The 27,198-nt window shown below is 36.1% G+C and overlaps 1 protein-coding gene across 3 annotated transcripts in view; it reads left to right on the top strand.

Annotated features, from left to right (window-relative positions):
- The window catches only part of LOC117212308 (tRNA dimethylallyltransferase), a 117,049-nt gene that overhangs the window by 10,325 nt on the left and 79,526 nt on the right, over window positions 1-27,198 (top strand). Inside the window, exons 1-3 of one of the 3 annotated variants that reach the window (XM_033457029.1) lie at window positions 9,687-9,899; window positions 22,864-23,004; window positions 23,733-24,007. In XM_033457029.1, the coding sequence (XP_033312920.1) occupies window positions 22,918-23,004; window positions 23,733-24,007 (362 nt within the window). In that variant the 5' untranslated portion in view covers window positions 9,687-9,899; window positions 22,864-22,917. Of the gene's footprint in view, window positions 1-9,686; window positions 9,900-22,863; window positions 23,005-23,732; window positions 24,008-27,198 lie in introns of those variants that run through there. The other 2 variants (XM_033457018.1, XM_033457008.1) reach the window with 2 other exon arrangements.

Here is a 27,198-nt window from a genome sequence, read left to right on the forward strand (position 1 = left end):
CGTTCTTTTATATTCAGGTCTTTTCGCAACCAGAATTACAATTTTACGACATAAAACGTTATCCTGTATTAAAATTGTGAAACGAGATCTTCTTTATATCAATTTATTTATTTCTGGAAGGATCTGATTTAATAAAGTAATAAAAAGTATATAAAATATATGAAATAAGATTTAGTTTCCACTATTTTATTGCGAATTAATATTATTGCGATGTATCGTCTTTATGAAACGAATCGAAATCGTTGAATAAATTTTTTGTTGATTCTGAGAAAGGAAGCTTTGCGAACAATCAAATTTCTATCATATTTGCATATAATATATAGAAATTGTAATTTCTGATCGCTATTTCTGTGGCGAAAATATCGATGTGTTTGAGTGTCTGAAAGGAAACGCTACTACGGCATTTAATTTTTTGATTAAAGTGGGACTAAGAGTTTCAAAGTTTTATTATCGAGGGGGACAGAGACGAAGAATTACTAAATAAATTATTCATCTTGCTCTTTGAATATTAACTATATTACTTCCGCCTTATGTTCAAATTTATCTCATAATTTACAAATAAACTAACAAATTCTGTTTCACTCTTCGAAATATTTCTCGTCGAAAACAACGATTCTGCTGGGAACAATAGAAGCTGCATTTTGAGGCTTGTGTTAAATTTAATCTAAGAATAGTCTAGCCGATTCAAAATGACCCGCAGCTCGTCAATTGAAGGGCTGAGTCAGAAAAGGGGGCTTACAGACCCCATAACTTTGCGGCCCATGGCTCCCTTCTAATTTCCAACCCTGCAGTTTTCTTCTTGCTAGTGGTTAGTAATTTTCCTCCCCATTGCGATCCATTCGTTTTCATTTGCTATTTTTCTTTCGTCGTCGAACACTTTTTACTAGTCATTCTTCATCTCTGCCAATTTAATGCGTTCTTGTAACGAATATTTTTATAAAATTAATAATTCGAAAATTAAAGGTTAACGTAGATTAAAGTAACGCGGGTTGTAAATAAATCTTGTAAATTATCAAACAGTTCAATTAATACCAGTGCTTTGTTCTATATTTTTGAAGGACAAATTTTTTGACGAAATAATTCAGAAAATGATTATAATTTAATTTTCGAATTAATTTTTAAGGAGGAGTGTAAATCGATTAGGAATGTCCACGAAATAATTATAAAAGAATTATAAGATTATCAAGTGTTCGTAAGGCGAATGGAAATTTTGCGATCGTCCAAAAATATCGAGAGACACGGAACGGAATATTTAACTTAATTTTCTTTGGGTTTGTTGAATCAAGATATTGCGTAAGCTCGGTCTGACATTATTATTGCCTGTTTGCAGTATACGTTGATTTAACGAAGTATTGTTTATTCTTTGTTGTGTCTGCATGTCTTAATTTCAGCGTAAAAGCGTCGTACCGTTTGTACAGCTGATTCAATGAATTTTGTAATACTTTCTTTCGTACACGTTGACCTCGATATTTCGTTGATCTTTCTGGTTTCTGAGATACCAATAGATCATCGTCGTTCGCGTCTCTATGTAAAAAAGTTTATTTTTCTGGATCTTTAACCAGACAACTGGCCATTATATTGTGCCGACGATAAACGTAAGTCGTTCTGTTTAAGTAATATCTCAGGAAACGTAGATTTACCGCTAGTTTCTGCGATTTATCATTTTTTCTGACGATATATAAAATTGCCCTTAGAAATCTAGTTAACATTTTTCCATAGCCTCCTGTAATTAATTTAATACATCGAGTACAATTACAAAGGCTAATTATCAATAATTTTGAAAAAAGGAGAATTCTTCAAATTTATTTGTGTCAGTTATAATAGATAATATATGAAGCATGATTACCGTTGCTTTTTAATTATAGAAATTTATCCTGGAAGATGATTTTAGAATTTTCATAAAATTACTACCTTTTTTTTCGCGAGGAGGGGAAAATAATCTGCTATAAAATAAACACACACACACACGCGTGCGCATATATTTATATATATATATATAAATAAATTAAAGAGTAATTTAAAAAAAATAAGTAATAAATTACTGCCAAATTATACATGCGGTTCTAGATAGAGGCATCAAATTACCATATATTTCAAGCTTTTATGATCTAAATGAAAAGGTAGACGCAAAGGCATTCATTTAGGATTCGTCATGGAAATGGTAACAATGTCGTTGGAAATTAGTTGTTAGACAAAAGTTTTACTGACAAAAACGAATGACTTTCTCAGAAGTTTTTTCTATCAATCGTTAATCAGATTCGCCGATAACACAGCCCATTCAATGACGGTTTAGATCAGAAGAAACGGATGTGTCATACATTTCTTGATTATGGTCCTCAGAACGAGTTTATTATATCCTTATGATTAATGCACTCGACTCTGTACTTATTACTAAGAATCGTATAAGTAGTACTTCATCGTGGTCGTGTGGTGCTGTTGTATAATCAGCGGCTGATTATGTCGTTACATAATGTTACAATTATTCATAAGCAATCAGAAAAACAATACTCTTTTATTCCATTCCATTCCCGTTAGAAAATAATAAAGCGATTTATGAACAGTTCGCCGCCATTCTTCGTCATTTTCTTCACGATTGCCGTGTCATCGTTAAATCGTGGTCATGGTCGTGAAATAACTAGCGAAGGTATCAATTCGTTATGGACTTTTCTAATTATTTAGATTGACAAATCGTAGGTAAAAGAGTATTTGAACCTTTTTGTTCCTTCCTTTTAAGTATTTGAATCTTTTTACGTTTAATAATTATTTTTTAAAGCGATCGTTTTATTTGTACAATTGCTTTTTAAATGAAATTCGTATCGCGTAAGAAGAGGAACATGCATTTTAACGATATGAAATCTGATATTGTTACCAAAAAATTTACTACAGTTCGACTAATGTGTGGCTACAAATCAAACGATGTAAATGTCACGAAAGTCGATAAAACAAGCAGGAAAGAAAAAGAAATTAAGGGAAGATAGTTCGTAGAACGAGACGAGCGGTATTTAATGAAAGTTTTTCTGGTCCAACTACGTGGGCGAGCGTGGTTTGACAGAGTAATAACAGAAATACGCACCGGTTTCGCAGGTCGTCGACCTTAAAGCACCACAGGTTTTTCGCCTTAATATACTTAAATTCGTGACTAACGCATCTGGAGAGACACTCGATGGAATTTGCAATAATACCAGCGAATTAATGTACATTACTTTGACCTTTTACATTTTCTCGTCTTATTTTAGCGCGAAGGTATGCTTACAGGAAAATTGCAACATCTTTGATTCGATAATTGATATTTCAATGTCTTATTTCGCGATTAAAACGTGAGATCAATTGTTGATACGCCTTCTCCTATTTAGGGTGCATTCTTTCGTATTATTTTTCCTTGTAGTCTTTATGAACGTTAGAAAATGATCTAGAAGAGTATTTTCATGATTTACGAATATATCGGTGAGAAACGTTATAAAATTTGGATATCGTAAGTGATAAAAAAATAATCTTGCGATCTTATAGAAAAAATTCTCAATTCAGAGCCTCGGTTCCGCAATGATTTAGACGTTTAAAGTTATCAAATCACTTGTTTTACTTTATCTACTAAGCGCCAAGTATGAAAAAAAATGCGTAAAAGGATGTGCTTGGAGATATTAGATAAAAAATGAAACTGAAACTGCAACTTTAATCTGAAATGCTAGACGTGACATTTAAACGAACAAAAAATAAGAAATAAGATTAAGATAATGTTCGATACAAATCATCATTAATCTATTTCATGCTCTTTCACAATATGTATCGCTTATAAACATAATCCATCGACATCGTTCAACAATGTCTATCTTATCTGTAACAACCGCTGATATCATAATACCAGAACCGTGAGTTCCGTAACGAGATTAGAACGTTTAATTGAATCGACCATCGAGGATTCTTGAAACAATGTTCAAGTGTCTTCGTTTCTACGAACTTTTTGCTTTTTACCTTGTAATAAATTCCAACAAATTCAGCGCTTGTAATATCTCCATGATTTTATGATTTATTGATTTTTCATAAATATCATTTTTCCACAGGAGAAATTTAAATACAGAATATGTAATCAGAAAAGGAAAATCGTTGAAGTTTGTGTAAAACCAAATATTTAGATTTCTCTTAAGACTTCAGGCTAGAAATGGATTCATATAATTTTTAGAAAAATGTTATATACTCTTTATAGGAATTTCGATAGAAGCTAGACATAGTATTCAAATGTTATACAGCTGTCCATACAAATTTAATCATGCATACCTTTCGAAAGTTTTTACAGTTTCATTGCTAGTAGCCTATAAGGAACATTCTACATATTTTTCGCATAAATAATTTTATAAGGATGTGGAATAAGCAGTAAAATTTAAATCTATCTAATTATGTAGCTACGTGTTTTGCACGTGTAATTTGAAATGATTTACATAACTCTTGACTAATCAAAAACTTGTGAACTCTGTTCCCCCATCAACTGAAAACATCCGTACGAAGACACCATAACGTGATCAAAAGTGGACCTTGCGAACCACGAGATCCTAAAAAAATCACGTTATCGTTAATTAGAGCTTTCTCGATAGCACAAAAATAGCTGACCAAGATAAACAGAGTAACACGATGAACTCGCGTCGTACGATGCAATGGGATGTCGGTTTGCGCGCACGCCCGATAATGTCCAGGTTAATTAAATGCGGTAACCAGGTGCTAAACCAGAAACCAGATCTCACGGCGAGGTAGGCCAGGACGTCGCCTCGAGAATTCCACGATCACGAACGGCCGCGAAAGATCTAGCGACACGACGGAGTCTCGTCGATCGCACGTGAATGGGATTTAGAATGCCTCGTGATCGACGATCGTACGTAGCCGATGACCTCTTCGAGGAATGGTTGCGCAATTGCTACATCAAGGTCGTGCTTCCAGTTCTCCAAGGTTGGAACGGTGAACCATTCGAATCGTTTCTCTTCGATCTTTGCTATTCCTGTCTACGCGTACGTACCTCTTCCATGACCGATCGTCTTATTTCGATCTGTCGATGCGAATTATTTTTGTCACTTTGTTACTGGTTACTGGTAGCGATGTGCTGTGAAAAAGTTCGAATCTCATCGAATACGTAGAGTATCGGTCATTTTGTAAACTACGGATGTTTATGCAAATTCATATTCTTACGAACACAAATAAAAAGATAGAACGTTAACAGAAATTTGTTTCATCCGAATAAATTGTATAATGTGTACTATTACTTTGGTTACTTTATATATTTTTGCATATTCCAGTTCGAGCACGATCGGATATTAAAAACTTTTAAAAGTCTCGATAAAACTTGAATCTCGAGTCTTGATAGGTCTTGGTCCTTAATGTTTTGATATGTCTTACGATAAGCTCGGAGAAATTCATTTTATGCGATATATATATCGCTGTGCATCGTAATAACAAGCGGGTTTTCCGTTTCGTAAGTTGCTTAGCCGCTTGCTTTCATGTCAATTCTTATTCCGCGAAATATCGATGAATGTTAATTCGCTGACGACGATATGTAACGCGTCATTTTTCCTGCGCGATCCGCAAATATTACGGCATTCCCCGTTTTATCTCGCCCAGTGAGTCAATGAGTCAATTACCGTAAAACATTGAGATCTACAGAGGTGATATTACCCAGAGGTCATTAGCGTTCTGAATTCTTCCTCGTCTTCGCCATTCAACGACGTCCTACTTCGTTAATATGCGTTCTGCGACTAAAATTTCAGGCGTGTTTCTTTAAATTGCATCTCGGTTTAATCACAGTATATAGAAATTCCTTCCGACTACAATTTTTCGAACGCACAAGTTCATCTGCGAAGTTCATGAAAGTTTACGAAAGATTTCCGGATATAAGTATAATTATTCATAAAAATTGCAGAGAAAAATATAACATTTGGAGGAAATTTTATAGATGCTGGAAGAGCTCGATTTTGTTTCGTCGAATTTATAAAATTTGTAGATTTGTATCAGAAAATAGACCAAGAATTATTGTTTTGAAAGTTTAAAAATAAAAGAACAAAGGAAGCCAGTTCTTTAAAGTGTCAGGAAAATTATGATTGAAAGCAAGAAAAATTATTTGGATATATGAATTTTTCAAGAAATTATTCGACAAGGTAAGAGATTATTCGAAAAGAAATGTAGCTGTTGAGTAATCAAAAGAGGGTCACCGAATGTTAATTATGTTAGGGTTCTAAATTAATTGGTAAGATATAACGGTAATGAGAATAATACAATGTATCCTAAGATTCATTCATAAGAACAAAACATTTCCGTTTGGTAGATCGTATAAGACCTTTTCACACTATTGTGTTTCAAAAGATAATCTCCTATTTTCATGATTAGATCGCATTTAAGGTTCCTTAGCTGCGATGATACTTGGCATTTTTAAATTATGCGTGGTTTTTTAATAGGCCATAAGGTGGAAAATTGATTATATGCGTCATGTCGCATGGATATTAAACTAAAAAAGTTGCTAATGATCGATCGTTTTCTCGGTGTTTCAACGCGATACATAACGACTTGTTTAATTAAACGAGAAATTAATTACACTTAGTAGTTTCCGCTGTTATAGAAGCTGCGATTTCTTTCGCGATACATTAATTACGAATTTTAGTTATCTCAAATATTTGTTACATATAACGCTAAAAATAATAAATCCATTGCTGTACGATTGAATTACCCAAATGTATTACAAAAGTCGAGCATAAAAGGTAAAATACAAATAAAACCATCGGGCAAGAACCCAACTCCGGTTGTGCAAAAACAGAATCGTTGAACGTGTAATCTCGTTAGTATTGGAAGTAGCGATGGATTCAAGTATGTCGCAAGCATATTGGCCAACTAAATACGAATCCTGTATAAATATTTCGAGAAAAAAAAGGAAGGTACTCTGGTACTCTTAAATATAATCAACCATTGGTCGAATAGATTGAAAACTTCACGAGCATCTCGACAGAAATTCTCTATTCCACTATAGTAATTTCCTGTACAATCTAGTTATACTATACTTGGTTAATAATTGATCATATTCGCCTTGCAGAGGCATATATAATACTTCTTTGACTCTCGTGATTCGACTAGGGCTTGTAAGAATATCGATTCATTCTAATATCGAAATAAATAAATAGACGTAGATAGATTTTCGAAACATTCAGGTACAAAGAACAAACTATTATGTGTTACGAGTAAGTGTACGAACCCTATGAAGTGAACCTTGGGTATCGGATTTGATTCGGATTTATCACACGTTGAATTTGATCCCATCGCTAGTTGGAAGGCGCGGAGATGCTAATAAGCGGCCGAGAAGAGCACGCGCTGGCTAGCGAACGCAAAATTTCGCGGGGATAGTGTTAATCGCAGACAGAGTTACGAGACGAGAGCGTATCTCGTCGCGGGATAGACGTATCACGAAAGAAATCGTGAAACTGGTCCCATTAGAGTTCCGAATGTGTGTCGTAGATTTCCACGCGGTCCGCATTCGGCCGTATCAAACGCCTAAGATCCACTTAACATTTACGATAATTAGTAGGATTCCACGATGCTAATGGCCGGTCGTCTCGTAAGACGGTCGTCTACGTGCGTGTACGCGTGTTGGTGGAACGGCTAACGTAAGGGGGAACTGGACAAGTTCACTTTGTATCTCTTTCGTTTTACGTTCGGTTCACACTGGCTGCCTGGAAACAACTTGGTGTTACTCGTCCAGCGTGCCATCGTTCGCCAGGAATTATCTTAATCTTCCGTGAGCTGGCGTGGTATGCAAGGGTTTCGTTTTTCGCCGGTCGCATCGGTTTGTCCCTCTTTCACCCTCGTGCTATTTTGCTTCATCTTCCTTTAGCTTCCTCCTCCGCGTTACCTCTGAATGAGATTATTAATTGACTTTCTTTCGGACACCCTGTTCGATGCTATCTCCGAAGGTTGTCGGATGTAGAGGAACGAGGGCTTCGAGGGATTGGCCTCGTTGATCGCCTGAATGAAAAGGAGAGCTACGATTCTGATTCCTACAGCTTTTTTGTTTGTGGTTGTGGTTGGATTTACCGTCACATATGGGGGAGTCTTTGTACGTCTATTTTAAGAATTATTTTTATTTAAGTAAATGATATATGAGACACCTGGAACCAAAGGGATGCTGTGACATTTTTCTGATATCGAGCAAATTGATCTTGAAATTCAGACGTTAAAACAATCCCAAAGGGTAGAGTCTCTGCGAAAATTAAGTTATATACTCGGTGCTTGACTATAGTAAGGACTTGGCAGTCAATTTTTTTAGCCTTTAAACGGTACTTTTACGCAACGTTGGATTGCTTGAATTATTTACAACATGACGCTTAACGATTAAATTAACCATTTCTGTTGTTGATTCAAAAATTTCACAAATGTCACTTGCATTCCTTTGGTTCTATGTGCTTCGTGTAATATCGTTTAATAATATATTTGTTTATCAGTTTGTTTATATATTTGTTTAATATAAAACTATCGTAAAAGAGCTTTTATCGTTAATGTTTTCGGTACAAGACGCAGTAATTTTGCGGGAAAATTTTCCAACATTTGATTTTCATGAAAATAACCTTTTTCTACAGAGTATCTGTATTTATTGCAATTACAAAGAATGTCAATAAAGTATTCTTATAAAAGATTTTTGACGGAGGATATAATGTAGTATAAAGAAAGAAAATCAAGTTCATTTATTAAGATAGACACACATTTTGATTGATAATACGACATCGTTTGTAACGAATTGAATGATGCGCTAACGAGCCATTTATCTTATTATTTTCAATTATTGTCGTTACATTACAATGTACAGTTTTTTTTTCATACAAATTACCTACTATTCTAGCCGATAATTGCAAGATATAATCATTATTGAGCCTTTCAGTTAAAGCACTTTACAAGACATTGAATGGACCCGGTAATGTATATATGCATTTACCTTTCCAGGAATGCGAAGAAATATTCAAGAGTATTCAATAACACGGGATAGAGTTACCTCATTATGCAAATGCTTATGCGAACTGTTAAAAAATTCATTCCAATTTAATACAAATTGAAAGTAATCGCGTGTTTGGCACTTTTCAGTTATCAGGGAGATCTGTTTTAATAAACATTACGAAGTAAATATTCGTAATATTTGAATAAAAGACAGATCGAAGCGCTCAAGCGAAAGTTACAAATATAGAAATCTTACGTTCATTCGAAATCTATTTAATTCTATCAAATCTTTTTAATTTTAACTTTTTTTTTTGGCCTTTGAGAAAATTATTTTCTATTAATTGTTAAGAGTAAAGAGTTAATCTATAACAAACATATTCTGTTTTCAAAATAACTACAAGAAAATCCACTAACGATACGAACTTAGTCATAAAAAATACCGAAAATTCGCAAAAACTAAAACTCCACTGAAAACCAACTTCATTGAAAAATATCTCCTCTACGCGACGTCTGCGTACTTATTCGTAGTAAGAGACAAAGCAACAAAGATTTGAAACGTCATCCTGTCGCGTAGTCGAACGTTACAGTTAGATACATAACGTTTAGAAAAAGCAGAAACACCAACAGTACGTGGCTTTCGGCTTGTTGTTATCAGGATTTCATTGAAACGTCCCCTACCCCTGTGAATTCTTGCGCAGATACCTTTAACCTTTGCAAATTGGATGCTCTTTGGTTAGTCGGCTCTTGACAGCGAATCACTTAGTACCATTAATCGCGTTATTTTCTTCTTCTTTTTTTTTCTTTTTTTTTTTTGTTCACGTATGCACATGTATCGTGTGATCTTTCGACTTTCGTTGTGCCAGTGTCGCAATGTTTGCCCACATTGAGTAAAAGTAAATTTCAGTGTACGTGAGAATGGATTTCAAATTGCTTCGCGACGATCTCTCAAGGTAAATTTATTTATTACGTTGCTTTTATTATTATTCCTCAAACAGGAGGTAATACGTGTATTAAAATCTCAATTCAGCGTAGATTCGTCGCATAAACAATTAATTATTTATGACCTAGATGCCTTGCCAGATAAAAATTCTTCGATAGTTTCGCAATATTTGATTCTCATCTTCGCTATCATTTTCGTTTAACGAAATTCGTGTCGCGGCTTTCCTCTGTATTCGAATTTCTTATCTTTCGGAAAGTATGGGATTCCAGCAACGGCAGAAGTTGTTGGCTGGCTTCGTATAAAGGAGCATCGTAAGATACAAGGTTTAGGAGGCACGAAATTAGCAAGCCCCGAAGTTTTGACACTTCGAGGTTCCAATAATTTAAGGCCTTTAAACTTGGCTGTCTCAGGATCTTCGGCCTTTGACGCTTCGAAACTTCGAACCACTCGCCAGCTTACCCTTCTTATTAACATTCTGCCAGCTTTACAGTTTATAAAACGTTCTCTTTTTTTTTCCTTTAATGGACGCTTCCATTCTTTCGATATTACGTTGTATTTCAATTTTTTTTTGCAGTAATTTACGTACGACTGCGTTAATTACTACTCTTTATACTTGAATTATTTCTATGCAAACTGAAATTTTGTTAAAAGGAGATTCTCGTGAGAGTTACGTTTTGCGTTAAAATGTATTAAATTCATGAAGGTGTAAACATAAATACATCACTGATATTTAATTCTTTGTTCGTTTCGTGCAATTGAATAAATAAATAATTGTAATTTAATGTACTTTCGCATAAATATACAATACGATCAATAAAGTAGGAGAAACAGAAATCTGTACTCTAATTCATTCATTTTACACCAAAATGTTAATTTATAATTTCTAGAACCATAAAAATTGTTTCGGTAAGAAAATCCTTCGAACTGCAACACGCACCTTATAAATCCTCAAGTATTATCACTTCAGTAGCCTATTATACGTATCGAAGAGTTGTGGTAACGAATTGTACATCAAAATCTAACGATGCTCATCCAGGAAAATACACGAACAACATTATCGCTTTGTGACAGTATCCATTTCTCTATTTAGATGCTTCCGTGTCACCGACATCGAAAACTATTAGCACCGACATGATGTTCCCAAATATTTACGACTTGGACTCGACGATACCGAGTGAACATTCACCTTTACAACCATGACGTTCTATTATATCCAGAAATTAATCATCGAAACGAAGGAAAAATACGCGGTTTCCTATTGAAGCTCGTTCGAGAAGCTCGTGGAACGATATGACAGTTCGTCTGACCACGTCTAAGATTCAGTGAACGTTCAACGATGATTAGTAGGAATCCGCGATGCCTAATGATCGGTCGGCGTGTACCTACTACTACATGACTCGTTGTACAGTGCACAAAATGAAGCATAGAAGCTGCCTGCTCTTCTGTTGCCCGATTATTAAGCGGATATTAACAGTGGGTGCGTGATCTTTCTTATCTTTGCGATCCGTTCCTAATCGAACTGCTTTTCTCAATTAAAATGTCCCATTTAACGTTGTTTTTAGTTTACAAGATATATCAAAATATTCGAAGTTTTCTACGTTTCTTATCGTTTAAGTAGAAATATGAAGCTGTACGCGCCTTTTAGATAAGTTTCGGATAAGTTCTTAGTCATCTTTAAATCGGTTTTAAAGGTGCAGATCGTTTCTGGAAATTTGAATTGGCGTCAGAGCCGACGCATCTGTTGCGTTAAGTCTTTCTTGCGCACTTGCAGGAAGTGATTAGTATTCGTTAACGTTCGTTGTTAGATACGCTTGCATCGGTCTAGACCGGTTTTGGCTATGATGGAAGAGGTTCTTACTTGGAATTGCTCTCGAATGGGTTTGAAGGATGTTCAATTTTGTCTACAACTTGTGTTGCTGGTTACCCATGTGGTATCCAGCTGGTTTAAGTATTTAGTACATTTTAAATGGAATTACATATTACCAGAGAGAAGAGAAAATGACCGGAAGTTTGTTTTTAAGGAATATTTACTTTGCATCTCGTTTTCCAGTGATAGTCTAATTTAGAAATGATCGGATGTACAGTAAGGAATTGTATAGTGCGTTAATAGTTGAAAATTGGTAGGATTGTACGTTATTGAATTTGATGGGCAAAACTTTCCTCCGATCGTATAATATTTTTCACAAAATTTGATTTACTGCCACTATAATCAGGAACAGGTTTCTTCGTTAGAATACATTTCTAACGTCGAAAGAATTCTGTTTACTTCGGCCCTGTACTAAATGAGTATCGCTTAATTCCTCTTGTCATAAAGGGAATTAGTGGAAATCAATACAAATATATCCTCTGGGAAGATTGACGTTACGGAATGTTAATGATTCCTTCGGGGTTTAATTACGTATCTTCTAAAATCATCTGCAAGTATCACAGCCATAGAATCTTCAAAATATATTTGTTTGTCACTAACATATTTTATAAAGCAACACACGTTACGCACATATTTAAAACGAATCTGAAGGATATACGATGAATTTTTCCAATAAATTGTCTTAGATGAGGTATATATATTCGAAGAATTACTATTCGAAGAGATTATTCTTCTCCATTAGAAAACTTTCAAAGAAACGTTTCATAAATTACCATCCACCATCAAACAGCGTAAAACCACCTTGAACTCGCGGAGCAACTCGAGAAGCAAACCTCGGATCAGACCGCAGTTTCATGTCGCGTTACATGTTACAATCATTCGTTCCCTAGCCAGCTGCGTGAATATAATGGTTTTCACGTTATCCTCAAAATTCCGTTTATTCCGCCAAGATTTATCGTTACTTTCTCCAACTAATGACCTCTTTCTGTCTCGAATTAATATATTAGCGATCAACAAATTGGCGTTTGTCTATAAGATCGTCATTCTACAGTTTTAGTAAATCATGTGTAACAGGTAATATAAAGCGTTTTATGAAATTTATTTCATTGCCTTAGTGAAATTTCGCGATTTCTTTGACCCTGATGCGCATTTCTCTCCGCACGGGATATGTATTCACGGATGATCAGCGAGCTGTACATGGATTCAGGGAGGACCGGTTTTTTTCAAACTTGATAAGAGGATGACGTGAGAAACTCTAATGCCCGATATGCGGCCGTACGATTTCGTTCGGGCCAGGCAAAGGAAGACAGGTGATTGGCGAAAGGAAGAGGTAGGATAATGGTCGGGGCCAGGATGGAACAAGAGAGAAGGCCAGCCGATTGTGCGGACCGCCTCGAGGATAGAGCGGAGACGAGATCGTTTGTATGCGCCATTCCTCTTCCCTGGACCAGTTTTCGTGCAGGTACCCTAAAGCTATACGACCCTGGCGGAATACTTCAAGGGTTTGGATCTGCTTCCTACAAGATCGGACTTGTTCTTCGTTGTCATACCGTAGCCGCAGATTAATCTGCCGCGTTCTTTCTCGCGAGATAGAGGTGCTTCGATGAATTTTTAGTTTCGTTAAAGTTTCGTTCCTTCGAATACTCTTTGTTTCAAAAACAAAATTCCTTATCCTCGTTAATTTGTAACATATGTAGGAACGATCGAAGAAAATATTGATTATAATATGTATTATCGATTATATAATTGGGGTTATAACTGACCATGATATAATATCAGGTCTATTCGAAAAATTCGTAGCGGAATTTAACTGGAGTTAAACTTTACGTAATCTACAACTTCACAAGTCTTTTCTTGAAAAATTGAAAGTCTTGCCTGTTACTTGGCTCGCATCATACAGTGACTACAGAAATATTCATTTTTTAACAAAGCGCTATTTATCAGCTTCTATTTCGTTTACATAATACTTACCGAACTTTCTTCTAGTCGCATGATCGCAGTACTAGCTGATACGAAGTTTAACATATTAGGTTGTCCGAAAAGTATCTTTCTTTCGTAAACGTGTTTTTTACAACGGTGCACCTTCGTACAAACGTGAAACCAAGTCTGTGAAATGTCGCAGTGTTTATCTCAACAGAACAAAATGGATCGTACGTAATTCGACAAAATAATATAAAACAAAAAACGTTGTGCGTCTGTTATTTCCTCATAAAACGAAAGAAACTTTTCGGACAATCTAATACATACTTGCAGTCAATTAATTAGCATATAAGTGCTATAATAAATACAATGGTGTACAAATCCTTTTGCAACCATTATGCGTGTCTTATAATGTAAAACGTTAAATAAAGTAAAAGTTTTTAGAATTTTCCAATAAATATAACGAATAGGTGTCCTAATGCTTTGGCTGGTAGTATACGCGTACACATTGGGTTAAGTAACGAACATTGGCCATAATTTAAATATTTTTGCGCTCCCTGGAAAGAATATCGCGTTAAATGCAACTATCTTAGAACGTGCCTCTATACTGGCGCACCCTCGTAACAGATATTTCTTGAAATTTATTGTCAATTATTCCGCTGATACGTAGCCGCGTGTGTGGTAGCTTAACTCGCAAAGATAAACGTTGGTACATTCACTTTTGTGATTCAGTATTGTCGTTATTCGCCCCTTTCTAACAGGAGAATGACTCGTGGTCGAGATCGGTTCGTTGGCAGGTGAAACGTTTTAAATACAGAGAAAAAAATGTAAGCCGACAAAGAGACACCGCATCTTGGAAAGTTTTTACGGCATTTCGAAAGGACCTGGACGAATACTCGAGTGCACTCTGCTTGTTTGATCGCTATGAACGTCGCTTAAAAGTCTGTGTGTGCACGCGGGCAACATTTACCCTCGGTTTCATGCGAAATAAATGTTTCATACCCTCGTTATATCGTGAGAGGTACGCGTGAAACATCTATTTATCTTGGTAAAATTATTACTCATATTCGTTCATGGAAATATTAATTTTTTGTAAACAAACATCCTTCACACGGGCAAACTACGTATCATTCACGTTCAAATCCAATTTGTTTACGGTTACAGGCCTTCAGAAAATCTAGAAAATATTTCGGACTATCTATTATCGCATTGATTACATCGTACGATCGTTCAAAATGTATTTTAGAGATCCAGTGAAATAGGAATCGATTACTGAACAAAATAATAAATTGTAACGTACCAGCGTATTTTTAACAATTGGATTTCTGCAAATAACGTCTTGTTAAATCAAATTGCTGTAATGATGAGAAAAGAAGAAACGAAAATGTATCTACGGTAAGAGATAAAATTGGGTAAAGCTTGACCGTTCGCTTCCGATAGAAACAGGATCGAGTTGCTAAATAAAGGAATCCGTTAGAGGCAAGAGACAAAGAGGGTCTCATAAAAGTTCCATCCAATTGGAAACGAACTTTCAGAATTCGTTGGTGCCTAGAAATAGTATCTAACCGATCGGTACGGCGTCTTTGAAGTCAGGCTAGTTGTGTTGGATGAATATTAAAATTTCCAAAGGGGTATATCTTAACGGTATAGCGTTTGACCTAGTCATTCTAGGAAGTTGCGAATTATATCGCAACATCCTTTTACTCTACGAGGCACATCCTTTCGGATGTCCTGAATATTTCGTGATCTACATGATCAAGCATATTCCACCGACTCTCTGAGTACGCCTAAATAATTCTAACGTCGCCGCAATTGAAGTCAATCGACGTGCCGCTATGCGGCCTGCGTTTTCTACTGATTAAGTATTCCACGTGGACCCTTTCCTTTGCTGATTTATTGACCCTTCACGATCGAACTTTGGCAAGTGGCACGCCACCTTTATAAAGGATTCCCCGCCTCTTTCACAACGATCCGCACCGGGAACTTGCTTTGTTTTATGCATATTTCGCCAATGATTATATACTCGAGCATCGAATGCCCGGAAGGGTTTGAACAGGTCGCAAAAGACTCTAATTGCTCGTCAATTTCGATGTTAATGAAGGCATAAAAAATGTGAAGGTTTGAATTTGAAACTGAGAATCTGCGATTTCAAATTTAGAGTTTTTAATCTGAAATTGAAATTAAAAGATTCAAAGATTAAAAAATAAAAAAATTTGAAATCTGTGTATTTGGAAAGTTTGGAATTCAAAATTTGCAACTCGCGAAGTTTAATGTTGATAGAAGTCGGGGTATGCGTAAATTCCATTAAAATATTTCCAATGAAATGAAATTAAAATTATAGATCTACATTGATAATAATTTATTTTGCAATATCGCAGAATGTCCAAGATAGATTCAATGAACGTAAGAATTTTTGAAAAATATATTCATTACTTTCTCTTAAATTCTCGTTTATTCGAGTATTATTAAAAACCCTTCTTTATTTAATTTCCATAAGGGACGAAACTTTTGAAAGGTTCTACTTGTAAGCTGAAAGTGCTATTAAAACGAGGTCGCTATTTATGTTGCGAGGTATTGAAATTTTAAGCAAACGAGTTTTTCCCTTCGAATCGACGATTTACATTAAGAGCTTCTATTGACACGAGTGTCTTCGAGAGATAATGCAAATTAGTGAATACAATGTGCACGATCCGGATGTAGTACTCATGAATAATAATCTACCCTGTATTACAAACTTCCAGAACCGTGTATTTCGATTCGTTTCATCAACGAAATGTAACACTTGCATATATGATATTCTCGTCCATGGTTTCTAAATCTATCTTTCATTTGGTCATTAAGTGGGCCAATTAAAATTAATTAAAGGCACGGTTAAATGAAACTTAAGAGTCAGAGATTAGATCTATTTTATCGTTAACCTTCGTTTGATGTCGTGAAGGCTCGTGATTACTTTTAATCGCGAATAGAAAACTTCTATCTAATTCTAAATCACATCTTGTATTTTTAGTTTCGACGTATGGAAATTTTTTATCGCGAACTCAGTTTCATTTTTCTCCACTATAAATTTGGAGATATCGACACAAATTATTTTTATATACAGCGCGTTAACAAACTAAAAACTATATTTTAGAATCTTCGATAAGTGCGATAAAGCGAAAAATGAGAATGCAAATATAAAAGCAAATAGTAATAAGGAACTTTATGACATAAAAATGGATAGTCGAAATCGAGTGCAGAGTATAAGGAAAAGGTATCGAAGCCGTAGTTATTTTTACTGTACACGAGATATTGATCCCTTTCTCCGAATATAACTTACCTTAAGAGGAGGTAATATTTTTCTTACGAATCGGATCCAATAAAAATCAAAGTGTTCGCTGTCAGATACAATTCATTCCAAAGTGCTAAAGCAGAAAAAGGTGTAGCACCAGTGTGCGCTTATCTCGTTCGTGGTCCCACGAGTGAAAGCGAAATTTGCGTTCACCGAGCTTTCTTTCGTAATTTATTCGGCCCGTGACTGATGAAAATATTAACACCCGCTTACAGAAAGATACTTTCGAAACACTTTACGTGTCTTTGAAATATCGTAAAAGAATATATTCTGAACATTTTTCCTATAAATGTTCGATAAAAGAATTAAGCTAACTAGGCTGTATTTAAAACAAAGTTCTTCATGTCCTATCGTTAATCGACCAAGCTTTATCATCAAACCGTTAGACAGACTCCAAAGCATTTCACCCTCGGATCCACTCGTAATTCATTCTAATTTCACTCAAAGAGTCGAGAGCCTAGCTGAATTACGATCACCATTACCAGACGGTGCTTGAAGGCACCTCGATCTATTCGCACGCGCGCGATAGGATTCCGATCGATTACGCATCGGGTGTAATTGACCCGCGATTCGCTGGCTACTCGGATAATTGCGGCCTCGGTAACTCTCGGAGGTCTGCATAGCGATACCGGTAAATCACGCAACGGCGCGAATTTCCTCCATCGACCGCCGAGTTACATCGTCACGTTGGATTTCACTGTTTCGCTCCTAATTTGTCGATCGTTTCCTTCGCTCTTGCGTTCGTTTTCTTTCCTCTGTTTTTGCGTTTCTATCGTTCCTTTCCCCCGCTTCTGTATTCCTCCTGCTCCTTTCCTCCGCTTCTTTTCCCTCCTTCTGCATCTGTTCCACTTCTTTCCTCCACCTCTATATTCGAAGCTGTCTCTTTCCGGCGTTAGGCTCGCGACCTTGAGTCTGGGAAACAATCAAAGCGTTCCCGGTCAACGTCTATTTGCGGTGGCTCGAGTCGAGCTCGTCTGCAGCCGACCGTCTGGATGCGTCGTGAACTCTTCCCGAGAAGGGAATTTCCTCTCTTCACCTTCTAGGATTCCTCGGTGGGACCGATCGGGAATGATGAATGACCGAGGGCTGAATGACGTTTCGAGTCGAGACGGATTTCGACATTGGGCGTACGGTTAATTAATCATGCAGCTTCGATGGTTTTTCGCGTTATGTAACACGACCAGACCGGCAAGACACGCGAGTCTAGCAAATACGTACGCAGATCGGCTTGACTGGCTGGAATTAGGTTGCCGGTAACCTCTCCTCGTCGACGAAGACCAGTTGAGCAGCCGCTTGAAGTTTCTCATCTTTTGCATTGCTTATTTATTGGTCGGGAAAGTATTTGATTTTATTAAATACGGTTAACATGGTTGGTATTCTAGTTAGGGGTAGGATGAATTGACGCGTATACGTAATATATATTAATATGTTATTACATTGTAGACAGATTTATTTACGTATTTACGTATATGTATATGTTGTTGTTAACTGTTAGTGATTGTTTTCTGATTGATTTCCCGTCGGAACTGAGGAGTGAATAATTTGGTTTTAAGGTAATGAGAATTAAACGAGGTGGTTATATATTGAAGATTATTAATTTAGTTTGTTCGAGAAATTGAGGATTACGTAAGAGGCCAATGTTCTTTCGTGTACGTTAAATATTTATATTTATTAATTTTGCAATGCAACTACTTTGCAGGGTTTTTATTCGTGTTTGCGTTTATATTAGTATACTGTGGATAATTTGTTTGAGGAAATATTCTTTCTCGTTAAGAAGTGAATTGCTAATTTAGAAATACTGTTACCGATGTTGCTGTTTGTTCAAATCTGGCATTATACATCGATGGTCTAAATGAAAAGGCAATAACGAGTTCATGGATTATTGAATGTTGTTGAGTAATTCGTGACATAAATTCGTTTATTATATTATTATATATTTCTATGTGCAAAAGAAATCTTTTATTTCATTACCATTTTTTATTAAATTTCTGTAAATCTCAATACAAATATTTTATTTTACACTCCAAAGTTATCGATTATTTTTAATAATTTATTAAACGATATTAAGAATTATCGACGAGTACACCACATTACCATTACCAACGACATATATTTTATTAAGTATAGCTGAATAACCAATAAGATTCGAAGAAACAAAGAGTAAAGAATCATTTAAAACGTCGAGATACTACAATATTGATTAGTATGAAACAGATACTAATTCCGTTAATAAAAGGGAGCGGTCGTTGCTCGATTTCTCTCCTTGAACCGTGCCGGTATCTCGTCCACGTGTTACTCCGCATCCTCTACTTTTTTTTCCGTTTGTTTTATCATTACGCCTTCCGACGAAGCAGCACGTAAGTATAAACAAACTTCCGACAGGAACATTTGCTTGTCTACGCATCAATCGGTTCTTTTTTTGAATATCAAACCGTTCCTATTATCGCTAAGAATCTCGTTCCGTATGTTTCATTTTTCTTTGCCTTCGACAAAGCTTCTTTCGTCTTTCATAATATTTTCTAGTTTACCGCTCTAAAGAATTGTTTTTCTGTTATTCCCATCAGTATAGAAAAATTCAATGTAATATTTGGTGTAAAAAAGCGTATTAAAAATTGTAGAATCAGAGAAATGTCGATCGATTAATGTATCTATCACGTTCGCTATAAAATTTCGAGAAACCGTGTGGAATTTTTACAGTAATACAACATTTCGTTTTCAGAAAGTAACAGTTTCCTCGAACTTCATTTTTCATTCTTATCCTGTCCCACGAAATACGTTTTTTCCTTCAATCACGAAGTTTTATTACTCGTAATGATCCACGCAACACGCTTATCTCGTGATCGCTGATTCTCGATGACGATGGAAAATAGCTCTCTCCAAGACATTTACATGTTGGATAAATATTTGAAATGATTACATGTCATCGTTACTTGCGTTTACGCCTGCAATAAATTTGATTTATGCGTGTAGTTGTCGTCGCATATAGTTACGGAAATTGTCGTTTTTCTTCTTGGCAACGCGGCGTGATCTTCAAATGGAACTTCCGTTTGCGTTACTTGCTTTGAAGAATTCTGCAGCAAGATTCGGTCCAATAAGACGTTGATGAAAAAGGTTAATGAAGGTTGAAGACATGGTTACTCAAGTTACCCAGGCACAAACCGTAACGTCGAAAACCTGTTTGTTCGGTCAGTGATAGCGTAACTTAACGGAACATCGTGGACATAAAGTATAAAATTTTTGCGTTGCAAAAATATTCAGACCATCCAACAGTATCGAAGATGTCCTTTGTGAAATCGCGTAGAAAAATTTCTTTAAGTTTTTTTACTATCAGGTCGTGGTGCATGCGACATATTTTTTCCAAGAAAACTTTAATCACACGTATGTTTTATCCAAACATAAATTCATATATACGTTTTTATATATTTTCGTATATTTATTGAGACTTTTAAAAAGAAGCACTTCCGCAATTCCAAAATACTTGGAATGAAATTATCGCAGTTTCGTCGTCTCCACTTCTTTTTGAAACAGCTTGCCTTTTAACTTCACTTTTGAAATATTATCTAGGTAGGATACAAGATGTCTTTCAGATTCTCTAAATGCTAAATTCATGTTTCCACCAACTTTCATGCAGCATTTTACAAAGTTATATACCTTTATCGTAAATCTTCTTATCACTAAACACAATATAAATGATTTATAGCAAATCTCTTCATTCACGGTAGAATTGAAAGAATTTTTATTTGAATAGCAGACTGTTCTGCTGTTCGAGGTCTGCTGGTCGAGGAATGCAAGAAAATTTCGGAACCATTAAAGAAGAGGATAATCTCGCTATTATGCGCGTTTATTCTATCATGCTGTAATCATTGTAGCCTCAAGTCTCCGTGAACTTTGTACACGTTAGAGCTGGCTCTTAATAGTTAACTTTGAATGAAATAGAATTATCTACGTAGTAGTGCCAAGGCTACAAATACCGTTTGTGTGCTTCCTTCGAGCGACGAACCTGCTTTTCATTCTCATTGCTTTCGCGTACTTCGTGGTGGGGAAAGGTAAAAAGGAAGGAACAGGGCGAGTCGTTTCATGTGCCGAATGAGTTGGTCAATCATCATCGAAACGCGACGAAAATGCTTCGAGTTCTCTCTAATTTCAGGTATGGCAGAGGTGTTTTTAGCGGCACGAAAGGTTGCGCGCTTTAATGGCGCGGATGGAATTTATTTCAACAGTTTCGTTAATTAACGAACGCGTCGAAACGAGCAGCGAACGCGAGTATTGTATCGTATTTTACACGGCCGTGATCGCGCGCAGAATTAAAATATCACAAACGTCCGGTATGATAAAAATCGATAATGAACCAGCACGATTGTTTCGGTACGAAAAAAAATCGCGATGGAGTACGATGAAAGCGGTGAGATTTTTTTTTGTGCGTTCACCGATGCAGGCTCGACGTAATTAACGGGGAAAAAGATTTCGCCGAAGCCTATGTTTTTAGTTGCTTTCCGTTTAATTGATACTTCATTGCTTTTTGGTTGGACAACGAGGCGAAACTCGCGTATAATCGGCCTTCCAGTTGACAAACGAATGCGATTGTAAGGGGTCGATTTCGCTTGCCGGCAATTTAAATAAACGAGAAAAACTATGAAAATGTTGGAACTTTAACCGATTAACCGGATCATTTCTTAACCAGAATCTTTTATAATCATGAAATTGAATGCTAATAAAGATAAATTAATTTTTTTTTAATCGGTAATATCGGTTCTAAGGGATTTTATCGAAATCATAAATTTCTATCCTATCTATCAAAAACCGAAAGCCTTGTATTTCAATCTTCTAATCGTACAAATGTAATTCTTTCCTTAATCTTTGTTTCTTCTAGCTTCCTTAATCTTTGTTTCGATTCAAGATAAATTATGTAAACATGCAGCCATCCAAAACGTGTAAATCCATGCAGCATAAAATGTCACCGCCGTCATTAACTCATCCGAACGCTTAAAACGTTTAAACAAAAACAGATGTTGTTTTAATTGCTATAAATTCTGTGCTCATTTCAGCTTCGATTTTCTTTTTCTTGCACGGTGACGTCGAACCGTTTTCTTTTTTTTTTTTTTTTTTCGAAAACGTGAAGTCTGTAGTCGCTGAAAGATAAGAAATAATCCGTGTGTTATCCGTTTCTCACAATTTCCTTTTTATTTTAACTTCCTTGTCCAACAGTGACACTTACGTATCGTAAGAAAGAACGAAATAACCTGACAGCAGCCGGGTTTGGTAACGTTGATAACTAGCATGACACGGGCTTTGACATTTCCTGATTCGGCTTTCTACATTTCACTTATCTTCAACTTCGTTCCACGGCTGATGAAACCGAGCGTCAAGATACGATCTCCACGGTTTCGACGTTTCGATTCGCGTGACACGTTCAATACGATCGAACCACGAGTTCCAGGAATTTTAAGGATCTTTATTCAACATCGATGCGAACAATTTTCGGAGAATTTGATGAATAGATTGGTTCGATTCTGTACAGGAAATTTACTGTGGCATGTTCGAGTTAAATATTTCTAAAATTCTAAAATTAAATCCAGCGAAGATAGTACTATGATAGGTTGTATTCTATCGTTTCGTCCTTTAGCTGCCGAAATTACGTATGCACGTTGCTTCCTTAACTGTCGACTATTTTAATCGGTATTTAGTTTTTGATAATATTTCTTATTCGAGAAAATTATTACTAAATTTGCTATTACTAGATATTCAAGAAAGATAATTTGTAAGTATAAATGAATTCTTTCAGAGAAATATCCAAAGTATAGGATCTCTATTATTTCCATGAAATTTCTACTGATACAAGGTCTCTGTATTAATTTACAGGTGTACAAAGGTCTCAACATTATCACCGCGAAAGTAACAGAAGAGGAAAAGAAAATGGTGCCGCATCACATGCTGGATATTCTAGATCCCCTGAAACATAACTACACGGTGGTACAATTCAGGGATATGGCTATACCCATTGTAATTTTTCCTTTTTTCCATCGCGTTCGTTTTTTCTCTATCAATCGCGATATCTATTACAAATTTCCCAAAACTACATGCAGTGTCAGTGATCCATATATCAAATAGCATATCCACGAAAACTCGTTGCACGGAAATTTAACGTTTCCAACATTCGCTAAAACACAAACGATCTGCCGAACTGCGACAGCTTAGCAACTTTCGAAATACGCGTCGTTCCTCAAAAACAAGAAACTAAGAATAAAAAAAAAAAAAGCGAGAGGAGGAAAAAAAACCGTCTGTGGAATGCGATATCGCTCGAATACCATCGTCGTCTGGCGATCGTGCGTAATAATTAATAAGCAGCGCTTAAAAATGTCGACGCCGCGTTACGAATCTCTCGAACTATGTTCCTGTATTTACATTTACACTTTCCGCGGGATTAATATTCCCGCCAGCATTTTCACACGCCTCTTGGTAGTTTCGCGAAATCGGTTCGCTCCCCCTTTGTCTCCAACCCTCTTCAACACCTAGTCCATCCAACGTTGAAACGTGCATCACGTTTTTTTTTTTCAAAACGAGAACGCTTCGAAAAATGGAAATATTTGGACGAAGCCGAACGATATCACGAGGAGGGCCATGATATAGCTGTAATATGCCACGGTCCCTCTGGTACCGATATTCGATCCATGTTGCACACCAGCTTTTAGCCTTCTTCGAACATTACTCTTCTTCTTTGGCCGATCTAGATCAACGATCTGCACGCGAGACAGAAGCTACCGATCATCGTCGGTGGGACCAACTATTACATAGAGTCTATACTTTGGGAAGTTCTAATAGATAAGATAGAGATCGAGAAAGATGATCAATTGGGCGAAAAGAATGTGTCATGTTCGAAGAAGATGAAGATAGAATTGGATCGGTCGACCACGAAAAGCAACGAGGAACTCTACGAGGAGCTGGTCCAAGTTGATCCGGAAATGGCCAAGCGATTTCACTCGAACAATAGGAGAAAGATCATTCGGTGAGTAGTTTAATACATTTACTACAGTGTGTAAAATTATTAGATCTAGTTAGTACTAAAGTGTTAATTTATTGTATCGATCGAATAGATAAAAGCGTAATGTAAGCTGTTCGGAAGCTACGTTGATCAATTTCATAAATTGAAAAGTAGGGGAAAGTGATGATGTTATAAAAACTGTTTTCTAAATGAACTGTTTGATCGTAAGAATCAACAGATTATCGTGTTAGGAATTTCAATTTTTCAGTATTTAACCACGTTTCATTCACTTTTATTTATGTAATTAACTTTCCGCCGTTATCATACATTTAAGAAATATTTCTGTCGAAAACTAGCGTCGTGTGTTCGAATCGTCTTCATCGTCCTACTTTATGAACCTGTTAAAATTTCACGTTTATCGAGTAATCGGTTAAACGTTTATCAAAATAATCTCCCTTTCCGATATCTGCTAGAGAAACTAATTCACAAAATTTGTTTCATCTTGCAAATATATCACGTTCGACCAAAACAGTTTACTTTTTGTTAACTATTTTACATGTAATTTTGTGTCCGAATTTTGTTACCACGATCTAATGGAACAAATTTCAGTTCAATATAAATGTCTTTAAATTCTACTTCACACCTGAATTAACTTCAAATTTCAATCATCTTCGCTTCAGTACTCTTTACAGAATTATAAAGAACGAAAAAGAAAGAAGAAACACGTCGGTTCGGTTCTTTAGTACGTTACAGCCTTACGAAACGTGTCCTCGTCCGCATAATCTCTCGCTAAAGAGATATTTATTTTTTCTCGTGTTGAAATGGCCTTTGTCGGTCTTGATACATGTCACATTCCATATCTAATAGAGTACTTTAATTTCATCGATTGAATTCCTGCCTGATAATCATTCGAAATCCACAAGACTTTAAATATCTCGCAAATAATTTAACCAAATATTTGGCCTATTGACATCAATTAGCTTATCGAATCATATTGATTTTCGTATAATTAATTAATCATCGTATTAAACTGTGTCAAGATTTTCATGAAATTAAAGGAAATTATTTTCATTTAAAGAGTGTACAAATCGTTCAATGTGGAATGTAACCAATCTTGTTATTTTCCAAAAATTATATCTTTTTACCGATCTCCCACTCGTAATTTAACTTTTATTAAATGCTGGCGTTTTATCATACAGGAATCTTGATTGCAAACACGTTATCTAGCCAGATTAGAATTGAATTTTCTCTACAATGTTTTTTCGAAACACGGTCGATAGAATTCTCATTTATGTAGTCCCGATTTTTAACTCACTCGTCGATTGTTCCAGAATGAACCGGTTGCGCTAGCCTTGATAAAGATAAGCAAGGTCTGTGAACGGATTAATTTCGAGCACTATTATCCCTCCAATTGAATAACCGATCGTTCTGACCATGTAACATCGTGTGCTCTTAGTTAACCCTCATACTACGGAATCAATAGTTTATTAAATGTACTTTTCCATGTAATTCATAGAGTTGGCACTTTGATATATTTTGTTGGCGATAAGTGGTATTTGTCATCGTTTAGATAACAGATGTTTAAGTAAAAAGGAATAGAGATCTGTATATAGAATTCGTTGATAGATAACCGTAATAGAAAAATATACCTACCGTATCAACTAATAAATAAACTACGGGTGTTTGTATATTTCCAGAAAATTTAAAAGTGCAGAAATGAAAATAATATATCTGAAACGAAGTACTGATTATAATACTTTTATAATATTATCACGTGAACTTCTATTAATAACAGAAGAAATATAAAATTAATTAATAATAACAGAAGAAAATATAGATCAACAAGGTAACAAAGCAATCGACTTGTGTCACTGTTAGATAACCTAGTTGCACGATAAACGGTATCACGAAATCGTCTTACGGTGCTACGATTTCGATCGAACAGATTTTATACCTTATCGAGTCCACGTGTGGTATCCAAACGGTCGGTCGATAAATCGATGTCCCGCTAAATGCTGGAATCGTAAATAAAAGTCGCTACTTAACCAGGCCGAGAGAATCAGTGGGTAACGAGCGTGGATCTAAAGCTGCATCCTCACTGAAACAACAGCGGGAAACTTTCTATCGTTAGTTATCGCGATACAATATGCTCTGTACTGTAATATACTATAACTCTGATTACGTCGCTTCGCTACGAACAAAATATTCATTTTAAAAATTGATATTTGTCGAGTACTGCTTGAAATATGCAGCATCGAACAAGAAGCATAAAGTTGCTGGCAGTTGTTTCAGTGAGGACGCAGCTTAAAGGCTTCACGCGATCGGATAACGATTCGTGACATCTGATAACGATCGCCGGCTACGAGGATGTTCGGTCGTATATAAATCGTGGCGGGGAATTTCGAGGGAAAAGACGGAATTTCAGGCCGGTTCGTTTGGCTGTTCCTCTCTCGCGGAACGATATCGTAATTCAGGCCACGACGCTCGTTCTGTTTATCACGCGACGAATCCCGTGATAAATTACGGTAATTATGTTTTCTTAGTCTCGGAGAGATGCAAATTACCTGTGCGCGACTGCCGGCCCGGCCGGGTAATTGCGTGAAACCTTTAGTCGCGAATTGCTTGCCAAGGTTGCGGCGTCTCTCGAACCGGCTCTATTGAAAACGACGCTTTCAGCGATTGATTTTCGATGCTTGTCTCGTTTGTACGTTCCGTTGCCGATAAATCCAGCGCGCATAACTCGCCAGAACGAACCGTTCAAAGCAATTCGATTTGCGAATTTCTGAATAGTCTGCTACTTGCGTTTAGTAGCTACGACCTACAGCATCTTCCATTGTGTTCGTTTTGTTTGATATACCACGTGTTGTGTGTAACTAATGTTAAGTTTTGCCATATAACAATTATTTTATTCTAACGTATTGTAATCCACTGATTCCTGTAACTTAGGTTATATTATCGATGTAATTATGGGAAATTTTGTTCATTTCTGTGTGTCTATATCCTATGCAATAGATCCTAGCCTGTGTAGGTGTAAGACATTTCTCTTTCTCATTTTTAGAAATTGTTTTATATGTTGCTTTTTAAAGAACGGTAAAATAGTTTTCACTCTATAGTAGTGTGTGTGTGTGTGTGAGTTTTTATTGCATTATAAATAAAATTTGATTTCTAGATTATATCTGTTCGAGTGAACAAGAAAGAAGCACATGTATTTCATA

The sequence above is a fragment of the Bombus bifarius genome, unplaced genomic scaffold, assembly GCF_011952205.1.
Source record: "Bombus bifarius isolate JDL3187 unplaced genomic scaffold, Bbif_JDL3187 scf7180000007970, whole genome shotgun sequence".
Lineage (NCBI taxonomy): Eukaryota > Metazoa > Arthropoda > Insecta > Hymenoptera > Apidae > Bombus > Bombus bifarius.